The sequence below is a fragment of the Asparagus officinalis genome, chromosome 7 (assembly GCF_001876935.1).
Source record: "Asparagus officinalis chromosome 7, Aspof.V1, whole genome shotgun sequence".
NCBI lineage: Eukaryota > Viridiplantae > Streptophyta > Magnoliopsida > Asparagales > Asparagaceae > Asparagus > Asparagus officinalis.
This window is the reverse complement of record NC_033800.1, coordinates 4,918,892-4,939,960: the sequence shown is the minus strand read 5'-3', so window position 1 is coordinate 4,939,960 and position 21,069 is coordinate 4,918,892. Positions and strand designations below refer to the sequence as shown.

The 21,069-nt window shown below is 33.9% G+C and overlaps 1 protein-coding gene across 4 annotated transcripts in view; it reads right to left on the bottom strand.

The window, feature by feature from the left end:
• Positions 9,535-21,069, bottom strand: part of LOC109848984 (pectin acetylesterase 5-like) — a 37,732-nt gene continuing 26,197 nt past the window's right edge. For 2 of the 4 annotated variants that reach the window (XM_020418740.1, XM_020418742.1), the window contains exons 7-12: positions 15,434-15,494; positions 11,545-11,598; positions 11,340-11,417; positions 11,147-11,252; positions 10,890-11,035; positions 10,216-10,695 (exon numbers count right to left, since the gene is read on the bottom strand). In XM_020418740.1, coding sequence (XP_020274329.1) covers positions 10,588-10,695; positions 10,890-11,035; positions 11,147-11,252; positions 11,340-11,417; positions 11,545-11,598; positions 15,434-15,494 — 553 coding nt within the window. In that variant the 3' untranslated portion in view covers positions 10,216-10,587. Of the gene's footprint in view, positions 9,865-10,215; positions 10,696-10,889; positions 11,036-11,146; positions 11,263-11,339; positions 11,418-11,544; positions 11,599-15,433; positions 15,495-21,069 lie in introns of those variants that run through there. The other 2 variants (XM_020418741.1, XR_002248962.1) reach the window with 2 other exon arrangements.

The window sequence follows — 21,069 nt, the reverse complement described above, 5'->3', positions numbered from 1 at the left end:
TTTAATTGTTTGTTTAGAAAGTGTAAAAATTGGTCCCTACTCAAATGATCATATTGGTTGGAATTATTTTTTATTATTTTTTCCTGACTTCAATGTCAGCTTTCTCCTAAGGCCCCGTTTGGATAATGGAAGTATTAGAAGTAAAAAGTAGGTTATAGAAGTAACTTTCAAAGGTATGAAGTAGGAATTGAAGTAGTGGAAATATTATTATTTTTGTTTGTTTCATATATTTTTAGAAGTAATAGCAGTACCCGCGTGGCCTATAAGGAGATATGATGGGATGTTTTGGCCCTAAGGGGCTGTTTGGTTGTTGTTGGTAAAGTTGTGTATTTATGACACAACTTGAAAAGTTGTTGTCCACCTCATCAATTTTACTTTTATATTTTTCTTTGTTTGTTTTTGATTCCATTAGAATCATAAATTGCTTGTTTGATTTGTAAATGTAACTTTAATTGTTTGTTTGGAAAGTGTAAAAAGTGGTCCCTACTCAAATGATCATATTGGTTGGAATTATTTTTTATTATTTTTTCCTAACTTTAATGTCAGCTTTCTCCTAAAATCATGTCTTTTTTTATGAAATCACTTTACAAGCCACATCAGCATATGAAATCACTTTACACTATTTTCACAACTACAAACAAACAATTAAAAGTGATGAAAGCTGACATTGAGACCCACTTTTTTACACTTTCCATCCTTTTACATGGTAAAAACATAAAACCAAACAGCCCCTAAGAGTTCCAAAAAGTAAGGCAACAAATATGATGGAAGTGTTGGAGCAACAAGTAAAATTGACCCATGTGTTGCTGTGATATTTGTGTGAAGAAGTCAAGAAAATTCTTTTTTATGATGGATAAAATATTTTGGGGAGTTGTAATATCGATAAACTAGTGTGAATGAAGGAAAAAATGGTTTAAGCATTTGGCTCAAAAGTTTTTTTTATAAACCGTGTGAACAAAAATATTTTTCAATTATATATTGTAGATAAATTAGTATGGGAAAAGTTGAAAAATAATGTTTTAAACATATGGACAAGACTAATGCTTTTCGTAATTGCATTGTAGATAAATTGGTGCGGAGAAAGCCCACGCCCCCACCCCCCAGAAAAAAAAAGACTCATTTTTATTTAGAAAAATATGAGTGGAAGCATTTGCCAATAATAATTGCTTGGTAGTTGTAATGTACATAAATTAGTATGGAGAAAGGCAAAAAAAAAAAAAAATCATCTTATTCAAAGAGAAATGTTTTAGAGAAAATTAGTCCCTCGCATCTTCAATAATTTCATATTAGTCCCTCTAATCTCAATAATTACTAATTAGTCTCTCAAATCCTAACTAAGGGGTCTTACAATTTGATCCCTTGATGACGAAAATAACTCTTAGTTATGATTTCTCTCTAAAACTCATCTCGCTTAAAAAAGGATTATTTACACTTTGGTAGTCTAAACTTTAAACCTTTTAACTTTAGTACCAAGGTTTTTTTGGCACTTTGATACCCTAAAGATCACACCTTTTAAAGTTTGATACCTCAATGTTTTTTTTTTTTTGACACTTTTGTTAACACAAAGTTTATATCTTTTTAACTTTGACACCCCATAGTTTTGTTCTTGACACTTTGATACATTAAACTTTATCTTAAACTTTAGGCTATTAAAGTTAAAAAATATGCAAACTTTAAGACATCAAAGTAAAAAAATTTAAATCATTGAGGTATGAAAGTTAAAAAATTTATAAACTTTGGTGTATCAAAGTGTCTAAAAAGGTTTGGGGTATCAAAGTTAAAAAAGTGTAGTTTTTGGGTATCAAAGTGTCAAACAAACTAGTGGATATCAAAGTTAAAAAAAAGTGTAAACTTTAAACTGTCAAATTGAAGTCATTGAGGTATGAAAGTTAAAAAAAATTTATAAACTTTGGTGTATCAAAGTGTCTAAAAAGGTTTGGGGTATCAAAGTTAAAAAAGTATAGTTTTTGGGTATCAAAGTGTCAAATAAACTAGTGGATATCAAAGTTAAAAAAAAGTGTAAACTTTAAACTGTCAAATTGAAGTCATTGAGGTATGAAAGTTAAAAAAATTTATAAACTTTGGTGTATCAAAGTGTCTAAAAAGGTTTGGGGTATCAAAGTTAAAAAAGTGTAGTTTTTGGGTATCAAAGTGTTAAATAAACTAGTGGATATCAAAGTTAAAAAAAAGTGTAAACTTTAAACTGTCAAATTGTGAACAAACCTTTAATAAACATTAGATGAGGGTATTTTGGTTATCGAGGGACTAAATTGTAATAAGATTAGGATTTGACGGACCAATGAGCAATTATTTAGACTTGAGGGACTAATATGGATCGAATTATTGAACATTTGAGAGACTAATATCTAAACAATTTTTTAATTAAGAATGTCAATTCATGGAACCTACAACACGCAAGACGAAGCCGTAGATCTTAACCAACTAAGCTATTTCTCTTTTAGAGAATTTTTGACGAAACAATTTAGGCTTTATTTGAATACCATGGTATTTTTCTTGTTGTGTTTTTGTAAAAAAAACACCATGGTGTTATATTTTTTCCTTAAAATATTTTCAAAACACTATGTTAAGTATTTTTGGTCAACACTAGTTTGACCCATTATAACATTAGTATTAAACATATTATTAATATATTATATATTAATTATAATAAAAGGTATTGTAAATAAAATGTTATAATATTTAGTTTACATTATTATAGTATTATAATTAAGTATTAAATATAAAGCAATATAATATTGTATAATATATTATAATATTATATTATACTTTAATGAGTTATATTATATTATAATTATAATTATATTATAATTATTACATATTATTTTCAAATAATTATATATTTAATTATTTTGTTATTGTTGTATATTATATTAATATTTTTATAATAATGGTATTTTATTATTAATAAAATATTATACTATTATTAATACAATATATATTAATATTTTATATATTATATTACATTTACTATACAATATGTTATTATAATAATATTATTATATTGTTATGTTATTATTAAATATGTTACTATTATATAATATTTAATAATTATTACTTTATTAAAATTTATTTATTAAAAAGTTAATAATATTATAGCGATTATACTATTGTATAGTATATTATTATATCATTCTTATATTATTATTTATTATCAATAACTTTTTTATTATTTTATTTATATTTTATTATTATTTAGTTATTATATAATACATTATTAACATATTAAATATATGTATTTAATATGTTATTATATTATTATATAAGATATTTTATTTTTTATATTTTTATATTATTTAATATATATTACTAATATATTAAATTAACTATAATATAGTATAGTATAATATAATATAATAAGCATGTTGATAATAACTCTATATTAATTACATTTAATATGTTATATTAGATATTATATTAACACATTTTTAAACTCAAAACCAAAACATCAAACTTAAAACACCTAATAGGTGTTTTGAAATAAGTGTTGTGTTTTTGGTTTGAGGATAATTTAGCTCAAAAAGCACCATAGTTTCTAAACGCATGACGTTTTGTTTTTGACAAAAACATCATGGTATCCAAACAGAACCTTGTTAATTAACAATGTTACTGTACAGCAAGAAGACGTTCTACAGATGTTAACGTAGGAAAAACGTCCATCATTGTACTCCACCAAACAAAATTTATCTTGACAAATGAAATTTTGAATTGAAAGACTATTTCTAGCTAGGAGCAACTTATTGCTTTTTATTCAATTAATGTTTGCTGAACTCGAAACATTTCTGTTTCCATTAATTATACCTTTTACAAATTTACCAAAAGGCTTAGTTTTCATGTATACGTACGTAGTAAACGTATTTTCCGTATCTGTGCATATAATTAATTGCCAGACTCAGGTCTCTTAGTGTACTGATAAGGTAATAACTGGCAGAGTGCAGCAGCCACTGAAATTTGACCCGAACTCCCCCCACCTTCTCCTTTGTCTTGGCTTCGGATATGCTAATTAACATATGTAGTGCATGAAAAAAGGTACAGCCCATCCCTTTTGCTTCATCGATCAGGCTGAAAATGGTACAATTCTCTCATCATTCGTGTCTTGAAGCCATGTGAAGCTCCAGACACAAATCAGAGCCTGCAGCTCTCTCTCTCTCTCTCTCTCTCTCTCTCTCTACCCTCCAAAAGACATCTTTTGCTTTTTCTTCACATAACCCTATTTGTGATTGATGTGATTTCTCTCTTTGTGAAGCTTTATGATTCCGGCTGAAAAACGAGTCATGAGATTATCAATGTTGGGTACACTACCGCGCTTGAAATCTTTGATCATTGGCTACATGCATGACGTTACAGTCAAAACCCATCCGCACGATCGACGGAATATGCCGCAACATTGTGACAAAATAGCAAGCAAATAGAAAGACTCGATCTATACGCCAGCACGTATAACTCTATTCCTGCTTGTATTTCCTGACGAGGATCCGTAGTATAACTCTATTCATACTTGTATTTCCCAATGCGGATAATTTCCGTCTAGAATAATTTATCCTAGAAGGAATAACACAGCCGGAAAATTTTCGTCGATATTTTGATCATCCTAGACGGAAAATTTTCCGCCTAGGATGATCCGTCTGGGATGATCCCATTTTTACTAGTGGATCCGGTCGGAAGAATTTTATAGAATCCTTATGTTGCTATCACCGTCTGTGTCTAGTTGCTACAAATGAGGGTTCATATGCACATTCTCTTGACGATGATTGAGAGTTCTTTGGGGTTAATTGGATGATCTGCGTTATTTTCCTTTAGAATGCTAATATTATTTAAATACGTACCCACTTGTTAGCTAGTCTTGATGATTTATGTTAATTAAAATGTGTAGTTGTCTGCAATAATGATGAAATTTTGCTAAGGTTGAAACTGTCACTCATTCACTTTATAGTGTCATAAACCATCAGTCTAGCTTGCAGGCTCCAACTTTGGTACTTTTTTTTTAATAATATTTTCTTATATACAATTTACTTAGATATATACTGATCTTACCCGCAATTAATCATGAAAGCTGGGACAATTGGAATGGAGAACAATCCTGCAATATAATGATGGACCAATCTGATATCGCTTGGCTGATATTAATTAGCTAAAAGTATTTTCACTTTATTTATTTATCTTTATTTTTCTAATATAATTTTTTTACATGCAGTTTACATGGATACCATATATTGATCTATATTTCTATTGAGTGACCTCTAAAATCAAGGCAAACTACATTTCTAGAAACAAAAGCGTACCCTTAATCCTAATCAATCATCTTAAAAGTGGTAAAAAAGCAAGCAAGCATATGCATGCATCATATATAGCTCAAGAAACCAAAAGAAACATTATGATCATCTTCACCATGTCTCCTCTTTTCCGGTGAATATCTAGATTTTATAACAGAAAAGTAGAGTTTTTTTTTTTCTAAACAAATTCTAAAAGCAAAGTGATCTTCTAAAGGTCTAACTTGTTCTTATCTGGTTACTCAAATACTTTATCATAGTACTCCATGCGAAAACTTTATCGATCTCAAAAAATAAATAAAAAGCAAAATTTAAGATTGCAAATGATTTATGTCAAGGGACATCTAATTAAAATGCAAGAAAGAAAGAAATAAAAAAAAAACCTTGGTTCTCCTTATCTCCAAGCCAAGGCTCTATGAAGCTCTATATATGATGGAAACCTAAAAGCGCAAAAGAGTCTAAGTTGTTCTTGGGGTGACTAATTAAAAACGTAAAATTCAACTTGAGATTGAAATTAAAGAAGAACTAATTAACATCCAAAAATATTCAGGAACAAAAATAAACGGAAAACAATGTATATGCGCTAACTAATTAATCTACCTCTAATACATGCAACTACTAATTAATTAACCCACAATATTACTACTATTGTCATTGGCTACGGCTTGCAGTTCTCCTCTAGCTTTCTTCGCCTTCGGCATGATATCGTCCTCGTCAACCTCGCACACCACCACGCTGTAGAAAATTTCTTTACAACCCAAAACCAACTGATCACTGGAGCTCCTTTGATTTCTACGGCGCTTCGGCGCAGGCGGGCACTTGAGCGCCTCAGGAATCCTATGACACGGCGACGTTGGAGTATGATATCCATCATCGTCGTCATCGTCACCGTCGTCGTTATCGCCGTGATCATGAGCACCGCTCGCAGTAGTTTGCTTGCAAGCATTTTCGCTGTTCTCGCTTTCGAGTTTGCTTTCTTTCTTGATCACCCTCTCTTCTTCTTCCTCGTCGTCGTCATCATCATCTTCTTCTTCTTCTGATTTTCGATCTTTTTCCGAACTTTTTAGAAAGACTACCAACTTTGGTGTGGGTATATAATGAGGGCTCGACATGGTAAACGAGGAAATCTTGTCAAGTTGAGAGGAGTACATGAAGATAAACAAAAAAAAAAAAAAAAAAGGGGAGGTTTTTGGGAAGAAGAAGGAGAAAGTTTTGAGTAAGAAGCTAAGCTTATCAATTAACCCTGTATGCTTCTATTTATCGAGTAGTTTGGTAACTTTGGTTTGTTTGTTTTTTTACTTTATTGGGATCTACAGTGGGCTCACTAGCCGAATAATGATGCTGGAGTATTTTTTTTATTATTTTTATGGAGTGGTAGGTTTTGTGATGATTAATAATTTTTATTTGATAATTAATGGTTATAGGCTATCTTAGGACTGCACCTAATCCATTTAAGTTTGGGTTAATGATTTTCATTACCTAACTACAATAAAAGTGCGTTAGGGGACAAATGAATAAAGAGGATGTTTGTTGAGACGTATGTGATTCTCCAAGATTGAAGCAAGCGTATCAATGAAATTTTGAATAATTATAAGATGTTGTCATAATATTTACCTTCTTTCCCAAAATCAATCTATCAAATAAAATATTCACTAATTCCACAATTATATTTTGTTATGTAAGTAAAAAAGAACCAATTAAACCACAATTAAAGCATTAATATGCATAGAAGAATATCAAAATAAAGCTTAGAAGCAAGAAGGAATGAAGAATTTAGAATGGGCAACAATGTAAACTTAAAGAGGTAGGTCCCCAAATGTCAGTCCTTCAGTAGTCAAATAGAGTCTCGTATCTCTAATATAATATTTATTTCTTTGGTTGTATTTGCTAATCTTTCCCATTTACCCCTCAACAAGTTTTAGTTCCGACCCCACAATTATATATTTACTACTCAGGTGGCTTATATTCTTTAAAAAAAAATAATAGAATCATATCTAAACGTACACATGATATATTGTAATGGTGAATGGATCTATTGCGTAAATCTAGATAAATAGTAATCATATGACTAACTGAACTTATCAGATTTAGTAGAAGATCCTCAGATTTATTTTATAACAGCAAGTTGAAGACAAAGAAAAGAAAAATAAACCAATAATTTTGTGTCATTAATGCCACCAATAGAGGTCTTGTCAAATTATTGAATTGTTATTATGTCATCTCAAATTTTGTCTATGTCATGTTGCAGTACGCCCCTTACTATCTTATTAATCATCATTCAACCACCACACTTTATTTAATTCATGCATCTTAACTTACGTTTGTAATTAGATTGCTGGTATACACTTAAAAAGAAAAATTATATATGGTGCTCGTCATCCTTCTCACATTAAAGTGAACAATATCTCACATTAAAGTGAACAATAATGAAACAGTACCAATTTGCAAGAGTTCAAGGATAGAAAGTATAGACTCAAGAACAAGCATGATGCTCACTTTCTCATCAAATGCATCACAACTCCTCTCTTTGACTGATCATCAAATCACAGAAAGTCAAAATGGTCCTCAATCTTATGCTTTATTATTATTATTAATTACATATACATTTCTTGTACTAGTTTGTTTTTTTTAATTACATATAGGTATATTTTATTAGACCACCCAATGCCTGCGCAGAATTACTTTTCTATTATCTCTACATATATGGTATAGAAAGGTACGCTTAACACTTATAAGAGAATTATGAGTCTCTTTCCAACTCAGCGGCGGAATATCAAAGGATCTCTTTGCAACACACTGTAACAACCACATGAATGATACACAAAAACAAAGAGGTAAACTTCATTTGGACATCAGACGTTTAAGTGCTAACCTCAAGAGGCTGTATTACTAACGTGAATCAATTAAGTTTCTAACTTTTTCGAAAATTAGTACCCAAAGCTCTCATTATCTAATTACACAAGGATAGCATGGATGCTGCATCCTCAACAAGTAAAAAAAAAAAAAAAAAATTGCATGATACATGTTTTGTTGAGAGGCCATACACCTCGTAGGATCCATCAATGCAATTAGGCCCATCCTCAACCAAAACTCATCCGTGTCCTCTTATTAATAAAAAAAAGCAGAGGGCGAGCTTTGAGTCCCATCGCTGTTCCCCAGGCCCAATGATACCTTGGTCAGCAACAATCTGTGGTGGGGGGGCTTTTTATATATGTGATGTTTTTGGTTGGTTACTTTCTTTCCCCCTTTGCCTTCGCAGCGCTCGGTTGCAAAAGAAATTTGGACGTGACCGCCTCTTTTTGGCTCATGGTCTCTGAACAAATTCATCCGTATATATTGAGGGTTTGAGAGTGAAGTGAAGATGAGGCTCACAAATATAGAAGGTGGTTTCTCTGTAGGAGAGTTACAAAATGGGATATAAATGATCTGTGTTGTGTGTTGGAGGAACATATTTTCAACACTTAAAGATCACACAATTTTTTTTTTTTTTTGAGCTGAAAAAACATGGTGAGATACCCTGTTCATAGTAATATATTAAAAAGAACCCAACAAATATACATCACATCCAGATGGAGAAACACAGTAGGAGAAGCGGGTAAGGAGCGGACATTTGTCGTCACCTACCGAACTAATCCCACCGCATTCCTACAGCTAGGAAAAAACCCCCAAAAAAACCTTCACAGCAGATTTTAGAGTGTAGCACACAGGAAACATAACAACTATGATGAAAATAGCTAGCAACAACAAACACTTAAGATCACACATGTTACTTAAAAAGAGATAACTAGTTATGTTTTTGACATACGCAAGTCGAGTTTCGTGCAGTTTCAATCGAATACATTTAAAACGCGTTGTTCGATCGAATGTCGAAGCTGCTCTAACGAGTTGTGGGGAAAATAAAATGACTTCAAGATGGAAGTGTATTGTTCAACGACGGAACTTGAAATTGTGTGATATTGCAAATAAGTTTGTAATCTGTTTCTATGAAGAGTTTTGTGAATAACTCGAAAGGCTTCTGTAGCTTTCTTGAGAATCTTCAGATACTACTGGGAGCTAACAGGAATGGTGCAGCTTCTCACAGGATGATCGAGAAGATGTTTACTGGTAGATTTTAAGGTCATTCCTCTCGGTATTGAAAATAAAAATAAAAATAAAATCAGAGGTACATAAAGGCGATAAATCATCTATACTGCATCAGAGATGAAAGTAGATCAGGGATCTGGAAGCGCATTGATTTCATTTTTATGAGTATAAAGATAAAACATGATTATACCTTCAAAGTAGAAAACACAAATATCCATGTCAAAAATTTGATGACATGATTACAAATCACACCCCTCTACTCTTTTACATACTCCACTCTATTCTTCTCATTATGCTGCCCCCATCTTAAGCTATCATCATCCCCCCAATCCCATACCAAGTAATCATCTCCTTGCAGTTTATATATCTCCCTTACCCCCCTTTAATATAACTTTAATTGAGGGCCCTAATCCTTTTTCTCTTTGGCCCCTCTCTCCCTTTTTTATGCCTAATGATGCGTCTCTCCCCTTTTAGATCCAGGCGCGTTCACAAGCTGAAGGGAGAATATAGTTTACTTTCAGCAAACAAAAGCTTTGTATGTGGGTCTCATCTTTTAGTAAATTTTTTAAAGACATAATAATAGTTCCAGCATTCTGCTAAGATCCAGCTTTGAAAATTGCAGATATGGGGCCATTTGAAGGAAAGTAAACTTGTTTTTTTGCAATCAACCTTTTAAACTAAAAAAAAAAAAATCTTCCCTTGGTCCCATTTCTTCACATTTGAAAAAAAAGGGATCAGTATCTCTAATGAGGAATGTCTAATCAGTAAGTAGAAGAAGACAATTATAAGCTACCCAAAGCAAACGACAACACCAGGTGCACTTAGGAAATTAAGATGGCAATTGAAGGTATAAGTTCTACATTCATAAATGAAATACTACAGAAAAAAGATAATGTTTTCACAAATTTAACTAAAGGACACCAAAATATAGTGGAAAATTTTCAACACATACATGACGAATATGAACAGATGGTGATGATCAGGTGCTATAAATATACATTGCATCTTTACAGTTTCATAGAGCATTAACACAAGCTTATCTGAAAAACTAAGACTCCTTGTCATCCCTGAGCTCCACAACAACGTAGAAAATGTAAACCGATAGAGCTAAACTCTTGCCGTATCTGTGTACTATAAACCAAATCAAAGAGCTTGTGAATAAGAAGGAATTTGGAAAAGAATCAAATGCTGCTGATTGAACTTCTGTTTATCCCATCTAGTTGAAATTCATATGATAACAGGTTGGATTGCAGGGGTATGGACAATCAATATCTTTCACTTCTCTTCTGCCAAAGTACCAATCTCCAACGGCTTCTGCAATTGTCTACTTGGAGGCATGTAACCAGCCAAAGTCAATAGTTTGACACTTATCATAGATATAATGCATTTCAAGAGGTAAAACAATACCAACTACCTTATAGTTGTATAGTCTAATATAAGGCATGCACAAAAAACTGCAGGTACTGAAAAAATGTTGGTAAATTAAATCTAGGTCTTTAGAGGGGCAATAGCAACTACCTTATTATTAATTCTTGGAGATGTTGGAGAATGCCATGTGATGTTATTGGCTGTCTGGCAGTGCATATAGCAAGAATTAATAAACATTCCTGCATCCTTCTTGTGCTGAAATTCACTCAATGCATCAAGCATAGATGTCCTATAGCCTGTTTAAAAAATCATAATAAACTCTGTCTTATAATTATAAAGAAGACATCTTTAATTCCTTAGAACATGCGCAAAGACATTTTAATTGTAAGTAAATTTATGATTATAACCTTGTAGTACGTAGATCTGATTGGAATCACAATGATGAATATTCTTCTTGCACCTCAGCCAGTGTAACTCAGGATCAGATGCTTTTGGTACCAGAATATGTTGTATCTGGAGTATGCTAAATAGTTGGGAATATCAAAACTTGAGAAATATATTTTAAGATAAAAAAAGAAAGTGTAACAGATAAGCACTTACCTGCCAAAAATCATAGCCAGGATTAACAATAAAAAATGGAGTCTTTATTGTCTTGATGAGCTCACGAGGAAAGAAACACTGGAATAAAAAAAAGATTAAGGAAAATGAGGATGCATTTTAAACCAAGACTTTGATATAACTTAGTGGTTGATCCACCAACTGGCCAGTGCAGGCAATGATAACAAGAATCAGATTGAAGGTTTACCTGCGAGGGTTTCGTCCTCTTTGTACACTCATTTGGCAAGTTTCTCCCCACATCCTGAAAACAAATCAATAAGAATGGATGAAAAATGGCTATAGACAATATATGAACACTTACACCAGTATGTACATAGGGCAAACACATATCCATACTTAAATAAGCATGTATCTGCACAATATACATATACATACATACATACATATGTATGTATATGTCTGTTTGTGTATCTGTATATACACAGATCTGTGTGGATAATTCATGGAAGCCTATCTATATGTATGTATGCATGCATGTAGGTATGCATATATGCACATATCTGTGTGAATGATTTGTGCATGCCTGCTGTATATACCACATAGAGAGGAGGTAACATGAAATGTGGGGAGAGGAGGATAAGGGATCTATAAGTTTGAATAACTGAGAGAAAGGATCCCTACAATACTCAATCACAGAGAGATGTTCTGCTCAACAGGAAAACAACAAAGTATATTAAGTTTCCTGCTTCATGGTACTAAGAGAATATAAGAATAAGCCCTTAATCTTGAGAAACAAACAAATAGTTGGAATGAAATAAAAAATAACACACAATCTTCCGTGTGAAAATGGACTGTTAAAGATAAAATAGAGAGGTAAATAACACACCAAATGCAACTGCTTGACTATGACCATGATCTAAATTTGTAGTACCCACAAACATAGTCCCACGTTGAGTGGTGACAAAGATGGGTTCAAATATGAATCTTGAGGTTCAACTAACAACATTGGCTTCTCAATTTTGGCAGTGGATTGAGCCAAACAACATGTTGTACTTAGTTGGTCCCAAGACATATACCGTGCCAACGAGATCATGACCTAGGGTGTGACGCATGGTATCAGATCAGTTAGCCTAACCGAAGTGTGGAAATAAGTGCTATACAAGACTAAGTGATGCACCACGCTCAGGGGGTGGGAGTCACCTCTAGAACCTGTAGGAGCCACCTCTAGATTTCGCATCATATCGTGGTGATCATGAATGGACCATTGTCATGCCGCGACGAGGATGTTGCCTAATTAAAGTGGGGAGATTGTAACACCCCCAGACTTGGTCTCACATCGGGTGTTGACAAAGATAGGGTTCAAATGTTGATCTTGGGGTTCAACTGGCAATATTGGCTAATCAATTTTGACAGCGAATTGAGCCAAATAACATGTTGCACTTAGTGGGTCCCAATACATATACTTCGCCAATGAGATCATGGTTCAGAGGCGCGACAAATGGTATCAGATTAGTTAGCCTACCTAAAGTGTGGAACTAAGTGTTGTACAAGACTTAGCGATGCACCACGCTCATGCAGTGGGAGTCGCCTCTAGGACCTGTTAGAGCCACCTCTAAGATCCGCATCATGTAGTGGTGACCCTAAATGAACTGTTGTCATGCCCAGGGTGGATATATTGTGGGGGCAACTGCCCCCATTGTCCCTAAAGCTTGAAGGAGAATGGCGGAACTGAAAGCCTCATCGATTTTTTTTCTTTTTACCCTGTAACAAAAGGAAGACAAAAGGAAAGAGAGGAAGATTAACATGAACACCTTTTGATGTTTGTTGTTATGTACTATTAATAAAGTTCGTTTACATTTTTCCTTTTTGTAAATGTTGGACTAAAAAAATCACATGAGTGGACTTTGGAGTGTTTGGGCCGTTGGATGTTAGTTTGGCAAAAATGGGAGTATGATTTTTCCCCACCATTTTGTAGAAAGGGATTTTTGGATATTAGCCCCTTAAATCTTTCATATTTTGAAACTAGTCTCTCAAATCATTGAAATTGCTACCTGATCCCCTTATTCTTAAGTTAATTTGAAGTTAGCCCCTCAAATAATTGAAATTGCAATTAGATTCCCTAATTCTTAAGTTATCTTGAAATTAATGTTTCAAATCAAGAGGTGAAGTAGAAATCAGAGGGAATACCAAATAAAATATAGTACTATGGACTATCACATCCACATATTATCATAAGTTGTTTCAAATTAATCCCTCCAATTGATATTTATGCTCTTGATCGGAGAGACTAATTTAGAAATAACTCAAGAATTAGGGGACCTAATTGCAATTTCTATGATTTGAAGGACGAACTTCAAGTTAATTTAAGAACTGAGGGACCTAATAGCAATTTCAGTGGTTTGAGGGATTAGTTTCGGAATATGAAAGATCTAAGTGACTAGTATAAAAAATGCCTAAAATAAAGGGTAGCAAATTAATAGGTGAAAATGCATGGTGAAGATGATTTGAAGATCGAGTTGGATAACTAAGATTGATTATGATTAACAACATAAATTAAAACTAAAAAGAAACAAAACAAAGACAAAGGATGAAAGATGAAAAAATTGGGTTTAATCACATTCACTTATATACTAGTTCTATTTGTAACCTTGCCCCCACTAACTAAAGTTTCTTGATCCGCCCTTGGTCATGCCGCGACGAGATGTCGCCTAATTAAGGTGGGGTGATTGTAATACCCCTAGACTTTTGTCTCACATCGGGTGGTGACAAAGATATTGATGGGTTAGAATGTGAATCTTAGGGGAGGTTATTGGTTAGAACAAATTGGAGCCAAGTGAGAAAATTGTTCAAATGGAACAATTTTACCCCTTTGGGATATTTTGAGTGGGGTAAAGTGGGATAAAGTGGGATAATGGGATAATTTGAGCCTTTGATTTGACAATTCATGTGGGATAATTGATGATGTGGCATTTTATTAAAAAAATAATTTTATCTATTAATTACTTCTAAATTAACTTATCCAATTGGTTTAGTATATTATTTAGTAACTAATTAACATTATATAATAATATAATACATAATATTATTAATATATGTTATTAAAATATTATATATATGTTATTAAAATATTAATATATGTTATTATATAATATTATTAATATATGTTATTAAAATATTATATAATATTATAATAAAACATTTTACTATAATTACCATTATATAATATTATTAATATATGTTATTAAATTATGTTATTAAAATATTAATATATGTTATATTTTATATATCATGTCATATATTTATAATATAATTAGCATGTATTAGTTAAGTAATATAAAAATATTTTAAAATTATCCCAATTGCCTTCAAAGTGGAACAACATTGTTCCAATATGAAGGATGGGGTAAATTTTTACTATTGGGACAAAATTTTTGTATATGAGTGGGGTAATTTTATCCCAAGTGGTGTAATTATCTCACTAGTGTTCCAAAAAACCAATAACCAAGTGGTGTAATTTTATCCTTGTTCTATTGTCCCAATGAATAACACTTTGAAATAGAATCCCCAAAATTATCCCATTATCCCCCAAAATGTCCCAACCAATAACTCCCCCTTAGGGTTCAAGTGGCAACATCGGCTACTCAATTTTGACAGTGGATTGAGCTAAACAATGTATTTCACTGAGTGGCTCCTAAGACTTATATCACGCCAAAGGGCTCATAGACCCGGGGCACGAAAAAATTTCTAGTGCATGTTGGTGATTGGTGCCGATATGAATTTGAGTTCACTGCATATTGCAACACGTTACATGGAATGGAATCATAACTATGGGATACTTGGAAAAAAGATTTAATCTCAACAGTTATGTAGACTATAGCAGATAACTACAAGCCAGCACCATGAAGTGCACAAATACTATCTGCCTAGTAAATAACTCCACCGGAAAGAATTTCTTTTACCAATAAAATTCACAGCAGTTGAGGTTTTTTGGGGAATGGTGAAGAAAATGAGATTTTCTTTACTTCAAGATCTTGTCCTTTACCAGCCATGACGTGATTATTAGCTATGATGGAAAATGCATAACAAGGAAGATTTCAAAGAAGACTTCTAGAAGCCATATGTAACATCAAGCACACCTGCAGTCGGACAACTTCGTTATAGAAAGACTGCATGGTTCTTTTCCCAGAAATATCCTTTCTGCAATACAAGATATGAGACAAAATTAATGGGATCTCTTCAATGAAAGCAGAGGAGAACCTCCTAGGCTAAGTGCGTAAAGAAGATATCAAGTTGAATCTACTGTTCTTTTCCAGCTATCAAGCGTTGAATTACAATATTAAAATTTACTTTCTGCATGTCCATCACTATATTTGTGATGGAAATCTTGTCTATTATGAGAACTTTCTTGCAAGATAAAAGGCTTTGTCGTTGGTAAATAATGAATACCTTAAAGTACTTTCAAATTTTAATTCAAAACCAGAGTCAAAAATAGTATTCGCACTTAATTCATTGCATTTATAACATGAACAATAGGTCTTTAACAAGTTAAAAGGTGAAGGGGAAGTCAGATTACATTTAGGCTTTACTAGATTGTGCTCGAGCGTAAATAGTTAAACCGATTTGACATCACCTCTTGGAAACAAGCCTATACTTCTCCTGAAAGCAATAGATAATGACCTCCATCAGAATATATATTAGGGGTTTTTGTCTTACAACTCAAAGGTTCACCCTGATTTATCTTAATACCCAAGTAGTTCTATTGGTACCTATAAACCCAAACAACGGTATTTATCTTTAAACCAAATAGCACAATACAACATTAAAGTAGATTGTTTTTCGTATTTTTAAGGGAAAAAACAGAAAATGCCATTGTTTACTAGAAACCCAACCCATGAAGAATGGCTCCCTCTCTCCCCCTCTGCTCATGTTCTCTATCTTAGATGATACGGGTGTATTTTCTTCCTTGTTTCAAGAGTTTAGCGATCATCATGGGAGCTTGAGGATAGATGATTCTCATGGTAGCTTGATAATAGAAGCGTGGGCGGAACCGTTAGTGGCGGCGAAAACAGTCAAAAGTAGAAAAACAGAGGAAATCAAGAAGCTAGAGAATCAGGCCATGGCCGGTCGACCGAAGGGATGACATCGGTCGACCACGGAAGCAAAACCGATCAACCAATCGCTCATCGTCGGTCGACCGAAAACGGATACCTTACAGGGCCCGAAAACCTATTTTTGGTCGGTCGACCGAACTAGGCATGTCGGTCGACCGACGGAGTTTTCCTGGGCCAAATTGGATTCTGTTTTGGGACGAATTCTAGTTGGGTTTGACTTGGATATTTACCACTTTGCCATCCACGTTGTTTAACCTATAAATATGGATTGTTTAGGGTTTCTAAACATCAGATTATTAGAGGAGAGATTCTAATCAAGATATTAGAGTTTAATGAGAATAGAGAAGTTCTTTATTCTAGAGAGATTGTGAGAGAGAGATTTTGTAATCTTTTATTCTTCATAATCTAGAGAAGATATTTTCCTTCGCAAATTGAATTGTCTTATGTGTTCATGTTTTTTTCTTTTCATCTACACCTTTGATAATTTCGCGATCAAAGGTGTTCGCTCGACGACTCGTATTAAGTTGGTATCAGAGCCTTCAGATCCTGTGAAGGGGGTATCATGTGCATGGTCCTTACTCGATCGCAATACAAGAAGCTAAGCGAGATCCTTATTTCTTTGGAAGAGGTCCAGAAATCAAGGAAGAAGAAGATGGCGGATAACGACAACCCAACGAGGCTTGATGCATTGGAGAAACAGATCGAAACAATCAGGTCGACTCTCACACAACTCGTCGATCTCATTCACGGAGGGAACAAACAGGGGGAATCTTCTTCGAAATCCAAGAAGAAACCTGTAGAGTCCCGTGAGGAGAGTGAAAATTCAGATTCCGATGAGGAGGTCGAGGCCGTCAGGGCTGTTTCACATCAATAGGGTAAGGGTTCTTACCAAAATCTGAAGATTGATTTCAGAGTAGAGATCCCTATTTATGATGGAAGTGTTAACGTCGAAAGACTTGATGATTGGATCGAGCGTATGGAGACTTATTTCATTCTTTATGGCTATTCGTCAAAGAAGAAGATTGTTTTTGCGACATTGAAGCTATCCGGACACGTATTGATGTGATGGAAATCCTACTGCAAGCAGTAGAAGAAAGCGGTATCATGGAACAAGTTCAAGGAGCTACTGAGGAAGCAGTTCTACCCGGTGGGTTTTCTTGAAGAGCGTTGGTACAAGTGGTACGGCTCGCGCCAAAGGTTCAATCAAACTGTTTAAGAATACACCACGGAGTTCCAGCAGCAGACGATGGCCCTTAACATCGCAACGGACGAGTACTCTATTTTCATGAAGTATATGACGGGTCTGAACGAATATATCCGGAATGAGATGAAGCTGTTCATGGTTAAGTTGATTACAGAGACGAGCGTGAAGGCTATTGCCATTAAGGGCAAACAAAAGAAGAGCAACGAGACGAAGGAAGAAGCTAAGCAAGCTGGAGGCGAGTCTAGTGGTTCCCAACCTAAGAAAAAAAAGAAGGATGATCCAGGGAAAACAGGATTGATTTGTAGTCATTGCGAGTAGACATGACATATTATTGATCAGTGTTGGGAGAAGTATCCTCATCTCAAACTAAAAGGGTTGAAGAAGAGGGAGAAAAAGACATACGTGATAGCATAAGGTCCGAAAGAAGTCTCATGGATGACAGAACCCAACAGCCTTAACCTTATAGCATGAAAACAAGCCGCGAAGGAGGATAAAGACCCTAGAGAGCAACTCTTTGTTTTTAAGTTGCAGGTGAAGACCAGCTTGGTTGATGCCATAATTGATTCAGACAGTTAGAAGAATTTGATATCCAAGGTCTTGGTTCAGAAGCTGGGTCTGAAGACAGTCAAGCATGCAAAGCCCTATCCATTGGGGTGGATTCAGAAGAAGACGGGACTGAGTGTGGTTAATCAATATACTTTCAGATTTACACTCCACGAGTCGTATATTGACGAGGTCACGTGCGACGTAGTTCTATTGGATGTTTATCAGGTTATACTGGGCAATCCGTATTTGTGGCATAGATACGCAATCTACGAAAGACGGGCTCAGAAGTACACATTCACCAAAGACGGTGAGAAGTTCATATTTCGTTCGGCATCTCTTCCAAAGGAGACAAACTTAGTGACGATGAACCGAACAAAGATGCTAGTGAATGCAAGTAAGAAGTTTGTCTCGGTGTTCATTAAGCTTTATGAAGAGCCACTGAAAGAGGATTACAATTTGGAACGAAAGGTGACTACGACTAGACGGGGGACGAAGGAGTTATTTCTGATTGGACGTCAAGGTCAGGCTCCTAGCAAAGTCAAATAGTTCAATAGGGAAGGAGGAGCTTAAGAGTTTCCCCAGCTGAAGTTCTAACTTGAACGAGAGTTCAAGTTCCTAAGGGGGGAGCCATGATACGGGTGTATCTTCTTCCTTGCTTCGGGAGCTTAACGATCCTCATGGGAGCTTGAGGATAGATGATTCTCATGGTAGCTTGAGAATAGAATCGTGAGCGAAACCGTTGGTGGCGGCGAAAACGGTCAAAAGCATAAAAACAGAGGAAATCAGGAAGCTGGAGAATCAGGCCCTGGCCAGTCGATTTAAGAGATGACATCGGTCGACCGCGAAAGCAAAACCGATCGACCGATCGCTCATTGTCGGTCGACCGAAAACGAATACCTTACAGGGTCTGAAAACCTATTTCTGGTCCGTCGACCGCCAAGGTTTTCCTGGGCCAATTTGGATTATGTTTTGGGACGAATTCTAGTTGGGTTTGACTTGGGTATTTACCACTTTACCACCCACGTTGTTTAACCTATAAATAGGGATTATTTAGGGTTTCTAAAAATCAGATTATCAGAGGAGAGATTCTAATCAAGAGATTAGAGTTTAATGAGGATAGAGAAGTTGTTCTTTATTTTAAAGAGATTGTGAGAGAGATTTTGTAATCTTTTATTCTTCATAATCTAGAGAAGGTATTTTTCTTCGCCAATTGAATTGTCTTGTGTGTTCCTATTGTTTTCTTCTCATCTACACATTTGATAATTCTGCGATCAAAAGTGCTCGTTCGATGACTCGTATCATTAGAATTGATCCACCTCAACTCTCTCTCCCTCTCTCTCAATTCTAGAACCACCCAGGAACTATTTCCTCCTCCAGTTTTGAAAAGTTGTTTTCTTCTTTATTCCCCAACTCTTGAAATAAAAAGAGCCTAACTTAAGCTACCAAACAAATTAACGGAACCTCAATAGTGTGGACTGTGGAGCCCACAACCAACCAAACGAATCCAAGTACAAAGAGCCTACACGTTGTATCCAAGATATCTACACAAGATCATCACTGAGTGGATGAATTGCCTTAACTAACAATAATTTTTGTTTATGGCTNTATAACCGACATCAACTTTCACCGTCTTGAGCCATAATATTATATTTAACTCCCATAATTATCTTAACAACAAATAAATAGCAATTAAATAACTAATCAGTAACTAATATTATCATTTCCCTTAAAAAATTTATTAAAAAAGGGTTTTTGCCTTTATACCCGAAGTTTTACTCTTATTTATTTTTAAACCCAAGTACTATTATTTGTACCTATAAACACGAAAGTATAACATGAAAACACTTAAAAGTGTAGCAGGAAAAAAACACAACTATAGCAAGTATTTTTAAGAGCATAACAGGACAACACAAATGCAGTAGGCATTGATCAAAGTGTAGCACGTACTTCTGAAAATATAGCAGATATTACTAAAAATATAACAGGAATTGCTCAAAGTGTATAATGTATTTTTGAAAGTTTAGCAGTTATTGCTGAAAGATAACACTGAAAGTATAGCAGGAAAAGACACAAGTGTAGCAGGATAAAACACAAGTGTAGCAGGAATTGCTGAAAGTATAGTCGATATTTTTGAAAGTATAGCAGGTATTGCTGGTATTTCTGAATGTGTAGCAAGATAAATACAAGTGTAGCGGTATTATTGAAAGCATAACAGATAAACACATTAATATATAACTAGACCAAAGGAAATTAGATCAGACATATCAATCATATTACATTAATACATCATGACCTTGTCATCGTCATATAAACGCATTAATATATAATTAGACCAAAGAAAATTAGACCAGACATATCAATAGTATTACAGTAATATATCAACACATTGTCATCATCGTATAAACGCACAAAAACTTCTTCTGTGTGTGGGACTTTACAAGTTAATCAAGTGTGCTTGCGCTACCAGCAATTAGAATTTGCACCATAACCACTAAATAATTGTAAATCTCCTTCACATTCAATTTAAAGAAGTTATTACTTTTTCTAAAAATCCATTAATGCACAGTACAATTAATCATCAATATCTGCTTGTCACAAAAGAAAATAAAATGTGCAAATTATTATCAAAAGTAGTCAACTCAAAGAAAATTTAAATATGAAATTTGGTCGCACACAAATTAAAATCAGAATCATAAAATTAAAATTAAAATTCTGAAATTGAAATCAATATTTTAATTTTTTAGTATTGTTAATTGTTATTAATCTATACTACTATAAAAAGAGGATTGGGATGTTAAAAATTTTAATGTTCTTTTTTACCCTTCCAAATTTTGATAAATTCTAACCATGCTATTATCTCTAATTAATCTTTCATTAAATTAATATAACCTCTTATTAATTATGCACCTCC